General features: G+C 35.7%; 1 protein-coding gene across 1 annotated transcript in view; it reads right to left on the bottom strand.

The window, feature by feature from the left end:
• PLAA (phospholipase A2 activating protein) overlaps positions 1-14630 on the bottom strand; it is a 39674-nt gene that overhangs the window by 2865 nt on the left and 22179 nt on the right. The window contains exons 8-13 of the mRNA XM_032634960.1: positions 11452-11609; positions 10545-10764; positions 8401-8472; positions 5477-5545; positions 2565-2666; positions 864-1028 (exon numbers count right to left, since the gene is read on the bottom strand). Coding sequence (XP_032490851.1) covers positions 864-1028; positions 2565-2666; positions 5477-5545; positions 8401-8472; positions 10545-10764; positions 11452-11609 — 786 coding nt within the window. The remainder of the gene's footprint in view (positions 1-863; positions 1029-2564; positions 2667-5476; positions 5546-8400; positions 8473-10544; positions 10765-11451; positions 11610-14630) is intronic.

Genomic DNA, 14630 nt, shown 5'->3' on the forward strand with positions numbered 1-14630 from the left:
CTCCTGGGTTATTAAAATAGCTTGACATACAGTGAGTATTCAATAAATCTTTGTGCAAAGAATAGGATTGGGACCTTGCTTTTAAAAAATTCTAAAACAAGACCAAAGAATTGAGGGAAAGTTCTTTATAGGAGAATTCCAGTTCACAAATGCCAATAGGATGCTTATTATACACATTGGTGGAAGGATTTATATTTAAGGGACTGGGTAGACACCATGTAAATGAAGGCGCTAAACAATCTTAACATCGTTAAAAGTGAGGAAAGCAGAAATTATGGGCCCTGTGATATAAAGGTAGTATGCAACATCATTTATAAAGGATATTCACCTGAAAAAAACTACTTGAACCAGAATCTTATTATGTCTAGCAGGAAAAACAGAGATAGAGGAACACATTAAGTGATCAGCCAAATTCAAAATATAGGACATTTTGCAGGAAAAATGATTTTTTTCTCCAATAAATCAATTACATGAAAAAATAATGGGGAAGAGGACACTTTTAGAATAAAAAAGAGTTAATTAACTAAATAAAAGAAAACATACTTATAGCAAATGTTTGTAGCCTATGTTTAACAGGTCAGATAGTTTCGTGGATGGCTTGCAGGGAACCCACAAACGCTCTGAAAGAGTATACAAAATGGTCCATGTATGGGATCATTACATTACCTTCAGATTCTCTTAAGGTATGTGACCAAAGCAAGACTATGAGTTACAGTGGTATAGTGAATCCTTTTTGTGAAGTTTTTCCCAATGCGAATTTCAACTAACATGTCAACTTTTATTTAATCTAGAAACATCAGTAGTATGAAATTAAAAGATATACTTTCTGCTTTCTAGTTACATTTTAAAGAGTGTTTCTGTACCTTCAGGCCAGTTAACAGCTTTCCATAAAATCTGAAGTTGTTGGGCTGTGGGTTTTTCTGAAGAATTATTACATATTAGAGACAGTATCTTTTCAAGAAGTACCAAGTCATCCTCAGTTAACTTCTTCTCCTCCGATGCAGTTCCATTAAGTTCCTTCAGTTTACCTAGAACCCAAATCCAAACCTTCAATTTTCTCTAACTGTAATTAGGCAGATATATCACATAAATGCCAACATTTTCAATAAGAGTACTCTACCACACACCATGGGGAGGTAAGACTTTTCACAGCAATTATCAAAGACCATAAAACAAGAATAAGGCCTGGGAGTAATTTTAAGCTGAGTACAGTATAGAAAAAGAAAGATTACTGTGATGATTTTTATTTTACCTGTTGTCTTCTAAGATCTTCTAAAGCTTTTTGCTTTGAATAAGTTTTTAAGTATACCATATTTGTTATCATTTTGAATGCTTTTCGAAGTAGTATTATGTCATATATAAGTCAATCCCCTACTTTCTCAGAGAGAAAATTTATAACAACTTTTAGCCAACTTATGGCAACTTCTATGACTGCCAATGAAATACTCAAAAAGCTAAATGTGTATTTATATTTAATTTATTGACTTAGTTTCATCTGTACATTTGACATCACATTTTAAAAAAAACATTTAATTTGCTTCCCATAATATTGACATTTCATGAAACTATTTCTTTCAAACTCTTCACATGCATCTTCAATATCAGCATCTTTGTCATCATTAATGTTACTTTGAGTCATCTAACACTATTTCCTCAAAAATTTTCATCTCAAAGAATAAAAAAGGCCAAATTTCCATCACAAAAGGTTTAAGAAGATACAATGTCCAAATTTACAAATTTTTATCTATCATAACTGGAAACTTGGATCTATTTCATTATTCTTTGGCATTAAAAATTGCTTAACACTAACAGAATATTAAAACAGTTTATTAAGGGAATGCAAAAAGAGATCTTTTATATTTGTACAAGAGTTTAAAAATGTCAAGTTGTCTAAAAGTGTGTATACACTTCTTTATTGTTCAAAAATAAAGCAATTAAGAAAAGACCTATGAATGATTTTTATAAAGATAGTATGAAGGATGATGAGAAACAAAACAAACCTCCCCAAAACAATAAGACCCCTGTCATATATTCAGGTATGTATGTAATCTTATCTCAATAGACTCTCACCATAATCTTTGAGGAAAACAGAGCTAGTAATACTCTCAGTCAAAAATAAACAAACAAAAAACAAAACAAAACCTAGTCATTTTGTTTTGAGGAAAACATTAACAGAAAAAGCAATGAAAGCCAACTGAGCAGTTTCATTTTTACAGACAAGATCTTTGTTTTTTAAATGCTTTACTCATTCGTTTTCATTATTTTTTTTCTGAAATCAGTTAAGAGCTTAGGGAATGTGACTGATATTTTTCCCCTTTAATTTTTTTTTCTCATTAAAGTCATCAAAAAGCATTTACTTATATTTGTGTAAGGTTTCTTATAAAGTATTAATGTCCATTATCAGATCGTGTATTTTTAGTTGACTCAGTTGTGTAATACCGAAATACAAGTCTCTGTCATGTAAGCACCTGGTTCCCAGCACATGCTTAGGACAGAAACAGCCTGAGAGCAACTCAAGGAGTCTGTGGACATGTGAGAAAACTACTTAATTAAAATACACTTACCTAATATTTGTGTAGGGTTTGCTTGATCAAAAGTGACAGCCTCTTTTTTAGGAAAATAAATATTCACTGTCTTAGATGCAGCTGATTGGTAGGCACTGTTCCCTATTTACAGGATAGAAGAAAGTGAAAATCATTCAGAGTGGTCAAGAGCAAGATTTTTCTAACTGATTTTTGTTTTCAAAATTACTGAGATACATAACTATTCAGTGCATGCAATAAAATAACAACCAACTTCAGAAAAAAAGAATAAATCCGTAAGATTTTATATACTGTATATATTTGTTAATATAATAAATTTTAGTTTTTGGAATGGGAGCTTCATTGTAAAACAAAGCCTTTCCATTTCATATTTTCTACATCTCTCATATTTTTAAGATTCAATCTAAACTGAAAGTTTTTAAAAGATCAAAGAACACAAAACAATTATGAAACTTTCCATTTCCTTCTTCTCCAGGCATACTAATCTCTCTTTTCTCATTCCAAGTCACGTAGTAGGCACTGTCATTTTCTCCAATCATTTTCTACATCATTTTTATAAATCCCTCCCAAGTTGTAAGCTCCTGAAGGGCATATGTATTAACTTCTTGAGTCCCCATTATAGTAACACTAACTCAGTATCTGATGATGAACAAAAAACTGCCACAAGATGAAAATTCAACAATACTCAGTGTATACAGCTACTTCAACTAAAGCATAATTTAAATCTCATTTATGTCTTACATTCATTTCAAATCTTAATTTATACAACATTTTTGTTCTGACGTAAAATGAAGGTATTTTGCAAAAATATGAATAAAACATTTTAATCTTCTGCGTATATTAGGAATAGAAAGGGGGAAGGTAGATAAATGAAGAATGAGGTAAGTGCACAAAATTAATTCTAATTGCTTACAAAGCATAAAATATTTATTGACATGATCAAAGACACTGCCTGTACTCCTGGTTGTTAGAGTCTAGTTGTGGTAAGGAGAATTATCAAATCAAATCAAATTATCATCCAAACAATTAAATACAATGAAAAGTTCTCTGAAGGAAACGTATAGGATGCATTGAGAGCTTATGATAGACTAGAGGATCTAGCAAGAGGTATATGTGCATATCCAGGAAGTTTCACTGAATTCATTTAATAAATACTATACTGCAAAATTAAAGAAAAAGGAGGGAAAAAGCCAAACAATAATTACTGGTCAAAATAGCAAAGTAGAGGGCACAAGTATTCCCAAAGAGAACAGCAGTACCAAACTCCTGAGGTAGAAAACTGCATGCCATGCTCAAGACACTGATGCAGGCCAGTATGGAAGAAAAAAGGCAGAGAGGAATGTGATACAAGGCAAGAGAAAACAGTCAATGGGAAGCTATTACAGGGTTTTAATCAAGGGAGGGGCATAAACAGAGGACGACTGAGAGACCAATTTGGAGGCCATTATTTCATTGGTCTAGGTGAGAGATGACAGTGGCTTAGATAAGGTATACAAAGGTCCATTACATACACAAACTGTTAAAAACTTTAATTTCTTAAAAATGAGAGGAAGCACTGTTAACTTTAAGACTCTTTTGTAATACAACAGGTATAACATTACTAAGAATTTATTCCGTATAAAATGATTTACATATATTTAGTAATTTTAAACTCTTATTTCTAGGAAGTAGATATAACTGTACAAATGAGAAAAAGAGAGGCACAGAAACAGAATGACTTGCTCAAGGTAAAACACATAAAAAGTAGTGGAACTGAGATTTGAGTCTAAGCATTCTCACTCCAGAGTCCTTAATCTTAATTATTTACTACATTAAACTTCAATACTGCCAACCAATGTTACTTTCACAATGAAAAAATAGCTTAAAAAATCATATACCGGGCTTCCCTGGTGGCGCAGTGGTTAAGAATCCGCCTGCCAATGCAGGGGACACGGGTTCGAGCCCCGGTCCGGGAAGATCCCACATGCCGCGGGGCAACTGGGCCCGTGAGCCACAACTACTGAGCCTGCGCGTCTGGAGCCTGCGCTCCACAACGAGAGGCCGCGACAGTGAGAGGCCCGCGCACCGCGATGAAGAATGGGCCCTGCTCGCGGCAACTAGCGAAAGCCCCCGCATAGAAACGAAGACCCAACACAGCCAAAAATAAATAAATAAATAAATGTTTAAAAAAAAAAAAAAAAAAAAAAAAATCATATACCAACTTAGTTCTCAAGTAGAGTGGTGGGTTTATTAATATTTTATTATGCTCAATAACACATATGTCACACATATTCTCTTGTATAAAATAATAGGGAAATATATATGCCAAGAGATCTGTCAAGCTTACAAGAGGTGAACCACAAGTTCAGTTCTGCGTTTTATGGCAGCCTATACAGAGTAAAAAAGTATGCCTGCATATATTCAACAATGCTAAACAAGTAAGATGTGTCAGGGTTTAGGCTGGATACTAAGAAGTTAGTTGCTCAGGGGAAAGCCAAATATTCCAGACCTAAATCGTAAAAGCAAATTCTTTCCTGAGTCCTCTCAATGTGTAAATGTATTCTAAACACATTAAGTATGTAAGAATGAAGTGGAAGAGATGGGAATAACTCAGATTTTGTAAGGATAGTGAGGAAACCAGCCTTAACACAGTAGAACAGCAGTTTTCAATCCTGGCTGCACATGAGAAAATTATAAAACTACTCTTGCTAAGATCCCAACCCAGAGCAACATCAGATCAAGTGAGCATCGCTGGGGATGAGGTTGAAGTAGTTTTTCTAAGCTCCCCAGATGATTCTAATGTGCAGTAATGACACAATTCTGAGAACACTCTAAAAGCCAGGTCAAAAGTTTGGTCTTGATTTACTGTATAAAAAGTTTTCCAGCAAGAAGAAGATGCCAATTTCCTTAACCTTTCATTACATAAAAAAAAAGAGGAAATGACAAATGTGTACCTGTAAATGGATCAACTCCAGCCATAGTAGTTCCCATACTTGCAGACCCGGGTACATACCGACCACCACCTAAAATGCAATAATACTCCTAGTAAGCATAGGTAACAGCAAATGATAAAGTTCAAACTGCTCCTTCTTTACACAGAATGACTTATTTTCATTAGTCACACTTCAGAATGACATCTTAATAAAACAGCTGTAAATTTAATACAGCAAAATGCTTAGAACAGTATCTGGCATGCAGTTAGATCTCAATAAAATTAGCCAGAAAAGTAATTCTCAAGTTATAAAATAAATATTACATGCCTTATATACTATAATTATAGAAGTTTAATGAATTATAAAAGCATTAATAGATTGGAGAGAAAGAAAGTCAAAAGTTTCCATAATGAAATGTGAACACTATTTTATTGAAATGGAGACGGGATTAGTTGGCACATAAGACAAATAGAAAAGAAACTAGGTAAGAGTTAGGGATGCTATGATAATAGCCCAGTCTCAAATTTGAGAATACTTGTAGCTGCTTTATTGAAAATGGAAAGAAAGAAAGAAACAGGAAAAACAAGTGCAGAGAGAGAATCAGCAGGATTTGGAGATGTTCGGAGTCCTGGATCAGCCTTTGTGGGAAGAAGAAAGATGAGCTATTGTTCTAGCCCCTCTAAGCTTAATATTCAGGAGTTGGTATAACCAGTGCAACAGATACAGAAAAAGCAAACAAAACTAAAAAACAAAACTGCAGATGTGAACAGGATTCATTAAAATAATGAAGAACACAGAATAAGTGGATTTCCTGAGTTTTTACCATATGCTGGCTAGCATGCTAAGCATCTTATATGCATGAATCATTTAAATATTAATTAGAGATCATTATTATATAATATTTCAGAAGAGGAAGGCTGAATAATTTGCCCAAGGCATTATTATGAGGCAGAAAGTAGTCCTACACTGTTCCAAATGTGGTTCTCTGACCACCTGAATGAGAGTCACTGGTTCAGTATGCAGACTCCCAGGGCCTGCCCATAAAAGCCTAGTAGTTCTCCAAATTAGCTTCACTTTAGAAACCAATAGGGAGCCTTTAAAACTACCTAAACAGCAAACCACATCCAAGACCATATAATCAGAATTCCTGGGGAAGGGGTCCGACTCTGAGTATTTTTAACCTCCTCACTAATCTAGTGTATCAGAATCTCTGGGTGGGACCTTGCAATAACTAACTTAAACAAGCATCCCATATGATTCTAACTGACATTAAATGTTTGAGAATCATATAAATGAGGAAAAGGAAAAAGAATTAAGATTGACCTTAAGTGAGAAGCAAGATGGGTAATGTTTTGGACCCAGTGCTGTTGGTAAAACTGGAGGAACAACATCAACAATAGTAATAGCTAACATATATTGAGGGCTTAAATATATTCCAGGCATTTTGCTAAACACTTTATATGTACTATACCACTTAATTTTTATAATATCTCAATACGGCAAACGTTTTTACCTATCTTTTATAACAGTGTGGTTCGGTTAACCTATTAATTCCATAATTCTCTTGGACTTTTAGTATGCTATCTTGCATATCTCCACAATCAGTGCGTCTTCTGAGTTACTGACACTGTGCAACAGTTACGATGGCCCCAGTTGTTCTCTTGATTTTGCTGGTACTGTTTGAAGCTTGGTATATTCTTTCTGTTCCAAAAAAAAGCTGCTAATGAGATTCAGGAACTCTGTTGTTCTAAGTTTCAGAGCATCACTGTGCCTGAATATGCTGATAGAGAAAGTTATCATCTTATCTACTCTTCAGATCCTTACTGCCTTTTCAGGGTCACCAAAGACTTCCTTAATAGCCATCATGCTATCACAACATTTAGCTTGATAGTTGGTTTCTGTAGTACACTGGTACACTGCACAGGGTACAGCTATTTATTTGCATCTGGGCCACCAATGCATTCTCAGGAGAAGGGAAGCTCACTGAGAGCAGTTCACAACTTCGTGATACTGACCCGAGGTTGTGTGTTGGTCCCATCTATGGTTTAGAAAGGACTATACGGTCACTTTTAGAGCTCACAGTACTAAGTCTGCAAGGCCAATAGATACCATAAATACTACGAATTTCTTCCCAAATTTGGTATATTGTCCAGGAACTCTGGCTGAAGATCCAACAACAGCATCATAAAATACATCAAATGCTATTCTGAAAACAGAGATTTCTTCAGTTGTATTAAAGTCCAATTTTTTTCCAGTAGTGTTGATGCTGAGGCATGCATACCTTTGGTAAATAAAGTCACTTTGAAGAGACACCAACACCTCCAGGGCTTCATGAAGGCCATTAATAACTTAGATTAGGAAGACTAATCCTGGGTAGCTGGGTGGATTGTCTCCTTCCATGCTAAAGGCAAATTATGCCTGGGCAAACTTCTTGACTGCACTGCTCCATCCAATCTCAGGGACTCACATGGCTCCTTCTCTGCTCGTGATCAGTAGCATCTCGCCAGTGATAGCACTCATGCTGTGTCTTGGTTGGTGGATTCCCCTATTATCTAATTTCACAGATAAAAAAAATAGGCTCAGACAGGTTAAGTAACTTGCCAACTTCTCATAGCAAGTAAGTGGTAGAGCCAGATTTTGAACCAAGGTCTGTCTGACTCTAAAATCTATGAACTTAATGACTCTGCTCTCCTTCCAGGAAGGACCACTGGAGAAAATGATGAATTTTAATAATATGTTATTAAAAGTCATGAGGAAAGCTATAAAAGTACTCGAGGAAAAAGAAAAAATTAGAAGTTAAAGAAAAGGAGATCCATCAAGATTGGAAACACAGATAATAAGGGAATAATCAGTTACTGGATAATATCTTCAAAATGTAAAGCTATATAATACAAAATGTTATACATTTAGTGAAGAAAGACATATTGATCAAAACTGCTTCCCACCTGTAAAAGGATCTGCTGCAGGCAGTGTGTTAGAAGATCCTGATGAAGAGCCTGGAACATACCGACCACCACCTGTGCATGCAAACAAAGAAAAGTCTCAAGTATGCCAGAATCCTGCATTTCATAAATGGCACATTGCTTACATCAGAAGATTCTAAATTTGGGGAGAAATAAAAGAGCAAGGCTGTCCCATGACAGAATAAGAGGAGTTACAGTCAGAAGTCTTATAGTTGGAAAGGTTAGTAAGAAACTAGAATTTCAGTGATTCTCCAAGTTTTATTTTTGTTAACTTTAATCCTTTATTATATCTTAGCTTCTGCACTTAAATATTAAAATAACTAGGAATTCAAATATAAAAAGATAAATTGCAGTTGGTCTCTGACCTAAATAATATACACATACAATCAGTTCCTGTTCCTATACGAATTCACTAGAATTCCTGCTGCTGTTGTTGCTATCAAACCACAGGCACCAACTGTGAATCTTTTAGAGAACCCCTGGGTTCATTAATTCATGTGTCAAACAGTGCATTCAGTGCTGAGATCTAGCAGGGAACAAGATTGCTTGTATCCACTGAAGCTTACAACCTACTGGAGAAAATTACAAAGGGGATGAATGGTTCAAAGGAAACAGACTTCCCATTTATACAATTACAAATGTGTGGTGTGTGTGAGTACGTTTTGTTAGTATCTCTAAGGAAATAATCAGAGGCGTCTACAAAAAGATATATCTAAGGATGCTGACAGAGTTTCAGAGGAGCAAAAAAGCCAAATTGTTGTTAGATTTCCAGACAGAGCCAGCTGCTTTAATATCGGTCCTCCATCCCACAAGATAGCTTATAAAATACAGTACTCTTTTGTACTGTAGACTGATATTCCAACCAACAGAAATACACAGGTAATAAACATTTTTTTTTTCTTGTTCTGTCAAGTGCATCTGCTGGGAGGGTCCTATCATTTATAGTTCATAGTGAATCAGTCTGATAATCTGTTTAAGTCAACATGCAGGTGAGATTAACTTTATTATGTGAACAATGGAATTTTGAACTAGAAGGAGAGGAGATAATTTAGGAGCATGAAGCATCTGTGAGGGAAGAAGAAAAAAAAAAGACCTGAGACAGGAAGAGGATATGGGATCCTTGCAATACGAGAAAGAGCACTAGCACATGAAAGATAGAGTCAGAAATAATAGGAACCCATTAACAATAAAGTGTCAGTTTCAAATTTTTATTTAGAGCTAGCCCTATATCTAAGAAAAGACAGATATAGGGCCGCTCTATATCTATCCCATATCATGGCCTCAGTTCCCAGGGCCCAGAGCTCAGGCTAATACTTCTAGAATTAAACTCTATTTCCAAGGATCCCAGACTCAAACTAATACTACTGGGATTATAATACTACTCGCATGAGAACCTAATCCCATTAATAACATTTTAGATGCTGTATACTATGTTATAAACAACTGACTTAAAATGAACATGAGGAGGGCTTCCCTGGTGGCGCAGTGGTTGAGAGTCCGCCTGCCGATGCAGGGGACGCGGGTTCGTGCCCCAGTCCAGGAGGATCCCACATGCCGCGGAGCGGCTGGGCCCGTGAGCCATGGCCGCTGAGCCTGCGCGTCCGGAGCCTGTGCTCCGCAACGGGAGAGGCCACAACAGCTGGAGGCCCGCGTACCGCAAAAAAAAAAAAAAAAAAAAATGAACATGTGGAATACAAATAACATGTAAACTAAAACTACCCATAGTTTAGTTCTAGATTTGATGCATAACTAACTAGTTTAGCCTCATGTGAAAACAGAATTTCTATTTACTAAATTTCACCAAAATATATATTTTAAAAAGAAGCAATAACATGAAGGAACTTACAGGTTTCTTTTCATTTCAAATGACTGAATTAGTTTCAGTTTAATTTTATTTAGTTTACAGTGTGGCTGTATTTTTGAAAGAGAATGACTTACAATTGTTTCCATAAATACAAAATTACTATATAATTTGAGCCTCAAAAATATATATCTGTGCAAAATCCTGCTGTAGATCTTGGTTTTTATTTAAACAGCTAATCATAATAGGTGTTTAAACACAACAAATAAAAAAAATAATCAACATTGGTGGAAGTATATAAGACTTAATACAAACCCTAACTTACCTGTAAACGGATCTGAAAAACTGGGATTCCCAAGTCCCAACATTTGACCTTTTGTGTTATCAATAATAAATTTAGCCACCTGATCCAAAAACATAGGATTCAAATCATTCTTCTGCAAGAAGTTGTATGCAGTTAACCAGGGATCGTCAGTGATGTTATATGGCAGTTTATATGATGGTCCACCTTCGTTGACATCAATTGAGAAAACATAATCAAACTCCTTTAATAGGAATATAAAAAGGAGATAAGTGATTACTATCTGTTCACATAAATTAATGACATACATAACAAGGATTTATGTTAATAATTATAGTCCTAAACTTTCTCCAAAGCACAATTTTAAAATCTTCCACTTGGCAAATAATGTTTAATAGCAACCATATGCATGTGGTGCAAGAATAGTAGTTCACTGGCAGGTAGATGTGGGGGATGGATTATTACTACATATTAATTGTAAGACCAAAGGATGGTTTCCAATTAGTTGATCTCAAGGCCAAAAGTATTAGCTGTTACCTTACCCTACTCATGAAAACATGCTGGCATTATAAGCACAGCCCTGCAGGGTCCCTCATGGCCTGTCAAGTTAAATATAACTAGGCACAAAGCATTAGATGAAAGGTGACACAGAAGCGCCTAATCCAAAATGGTTGGGAACAGCTTATCTATGTAACTACCAAAAGGCAAATAATGGCAGTGTCCATCACAAATGCAGCTCTCTCTACATGCAAAGATATTTAAAAAAAAAAAAAAAAAAAATCTACTTCAAGACTAAGAATCTCCCCATTGAAATCTATTTTTAAATGTCAAAACACCAAAGAAAATTTTATTAGCATGGGGAAAGGGAAACGAAAACTTTTAATTTGTCTAATGCTTTAAGATAATAGCAATTAGAAAGAAGTCGACATACTTTCCCTTCATATAAAACTTTTCCAGATGTTTGCTGATTAGCACCAGATGAGCCAACAACATCACCAATTTTTATCCACCTCCCTTCACTAACACTCCACTGATAGGCTTCGACTTTCTCCCCATCTCTGATTAGGCGAGTCTGTCCTTCTCTAGTACCTTAAAATAAAAATTTTAAGAATCAAAGAGAGAATGGCAGAGTAAATTTTACAAACATTAGATAGAAAAGTTTTAACATTAAAGTTTATATATAAAAGAAAATATGTATTTTGGTTTAATAGAAAATTTTATGAAACAAAATATTTTAAAATGTAATTCTACTGGAAACTGGCCAAAAAGAAAATAATGGTTTAAAAGAAACTCTACTGCGACTTCCCTGGTGGCACAGTGGTTAAGAATCCGCCCGCCTGCCGATGCGGGGGACACGGGTTCGAGCCCTGGTCCAGGAAGATCCCACATGCTGCGGAGCAACTAAGCCCGTGTGCCACAACTACTGAGCCTGCACTCTAAAGCCCGTGAGCCACAACTACTGAGCCCACGTGCCACAACTACTGAAGCCCACACGCCTAGAGCCCGTGCTCCGCAACAAGAGAAGCCACCGCAATGAGAAGTGAGAAGCCCACGCACTGCAATGAAGAGTAGCCCCCTCTCGCTGCAACTAGAGAAAGCCCGTGCGCAGCAATGAAGACCCGATGCAGCCAAAAATAAATAAATAAATAAATAAATAAATTTTAAAAAACTCTATTAAGTAAAGGATGGTTAAAAACATGTGATTCTACTAAAAAGTAGCTGGCTGATCGAAAATAAAACAAATTTTATTAACAAGTATCTTCTGACAATACTTCATTTCAGTAAATGATTCTCCATTCTTCTAGCTGATCAGGCCAAAAAGAATAGAAGAGTGTGATTCCTTTCTCTCAATTCTAATCCTTCAGCAAATTCCATCAACTCTATCTTTAAAATATAGCTGAAAGACTACCTCTTCTCACCATCTCCATTGCTACCCGTTGGTACAAGCCACCATTATTTCTCCGTTGCACTGATTCAATGGCCTCCTACTATAGGCCCTGGAGCCCCCTAGAGTCTATAACACTGGCTGTTTATTCTGCCTATGACATTCTCCACATACATGTTAGCAAGATTTGCCCCCTTGTCTCCTTAAGGACTTTACCTGAAAGCCACATTCTCAGCAAGGCCTTCAGTGGCAGAGACTGCTAGCTGTCCTCCAGAGATTCCTGCTCCTATTCCAATGGGTAGAGCTGTAGCTGTCTAGTCGAAGACTACCTTATTCCGCCCCCTTACATTTTGTAGTCCCTAGATTACACACTGAGTAATGGTCAGTGGAATCTGGGTGGGTGTGATAAATGCCAGTTCTAGGCCTAGTTCATCATCTTCTACCCTCCCCTCTTATGCTGTCTGGTGGCTGAATATCTATAATTCAGGGAGACCCTGCAAGCACATGATGAAGATGATGATTTCAGCATGGGTCCCTCAATGACCTAGAGGAGTACAATTATTCTACGAACATGTTCCAGCATACCCTGCTGTCAACTGAACTTTAAATGTGCAACAAATAACCTTCTCTTGTGTTAACCCACTGACATTTTAGGAATTATCTGTTACAGCAACCAGTGCTATCCTAAGTATTATACATTTCCTGACTACTGAATTTCAAACTCCTGTTTTATTTTTTATTAAAACTCAATGCCTGCTTTACTTTTCCCATAGTACTTATCTGACATACTTGTATATTTACTTATTAACTTTTAAATTATCTGTCTCCTCCTGTACAACATAAATTTGTGAGAACAGAGATTTCTGTCCCTTTTGTTATCTGTATTCCCCAGAGCTTAGACCAATGCAGAGCAGACAGTAGGTACCTAGTAAATATTTATTGACTGTGTACATATAGACAAAAAGATTACATTTTTGCAAAGAACTGTAAGAATATTAAAAACATGAAATAATACAGTGGTGTTCAAACTTTTGGTTTCAGTATTTCTTTACAGTCAGAAATGTTATTCAGAAGCCCAAACAGCTTTTTTTTATGTAGGTTATATCAGTTGATTTACTGAATTTGAAATTAAAAATGAGAAGAGCAAAAAGTATATTTACTTCATGGAAAACAGTAATAGATCCATTACATATTGAATAATAGTTCAATGAAAAATAAGTACAGTTTTAAAAATTTAGTGAGAAGTCTGGCATTGTTGTACATTTTTGTAAATCTCTTTACTGTCTCTCTTAATAGAAGACAGCTGGATTATCACACCTGCCCCTGCATTTAACCTGTTGCAATCTGTTGCTTGGTTGATGTATACAAAGAAAATCCAGCATCACACGGATAATACAGTTGAGAAACAGAGGACTAGCTTAATAGCCTTTTCAGAAAAATGTGGGTATTCTACAAGTAGTAGATCCTAAAGGTTACAAATTTAGAATCTGAAACTGTATCAATGAATTTTTCATGCTCTATTATACTAAAATCTATTGATCTTATACTTTGAACAGTTCTTTTACCCATGTATGATTTTGTAAGACCATGAACTGGTCATTTGGAAAATACTGATTCACTGAGCTATGCAGATCTTCCATATGATTACACATTTTATTATTCAATATAAAAAAATCGCATTTGTTAATATTACCACTAATGTCACAAGTTTTCCAAAATTTCAATTTTCATTTGGAAGTCTGAATTTTATCTTTGGCAACAAATGCTGTCAGTTGTTTTCCTTAAAGTGACATTCTCGCTTTGTTCATTTTCAAAAAAAATATCTGCCAAATACCTAAGCCTGAATAACCGTAGTTGTTCTTTGAAATAAAAATGGAATTCCCTGAAAAAAGGGAGTTCAGCCTGCAACTCAAATGACTGCAGAAGTACTTACCCCTGAGGCACATGGTACTTCGGTAAACTGTATGTGTACTTTACATTTTGTCATCCAGAATGTTAAAAAGGACACGTACTAAAGGGCCAAAATGTAACAAAACTAATTTTTAATGCTTCATCAGGGACACTCCTAAGGGCAGATGGCATTTTTTTCTTTTTTAATGACGACTGCATACCAGTGAAGAACACCATGACTACCTGAATAGTTTGGTGCCACTGCCTCCATCTACGTACTAAGGAGCCAGCAGTTTTACCCACCACCGCTTTTATACCATAAATGTAGATGATAA

This window comes from Phocoena sinus, chromosome 6 (assembly GCF_008692025.1).
Source record: "Phocoena sinus isolate mPhoSin1 chromosome 6, mPhoSin1.pri, whole genome shotgun sequence".
Taxonomy (NCBI): domain Eukaryota; kingdom Metazoa; phylum Chordata; class Mammalia; order Artiodactyla; family Phocoenidae; genus Phocoena; species Phocoena sinus.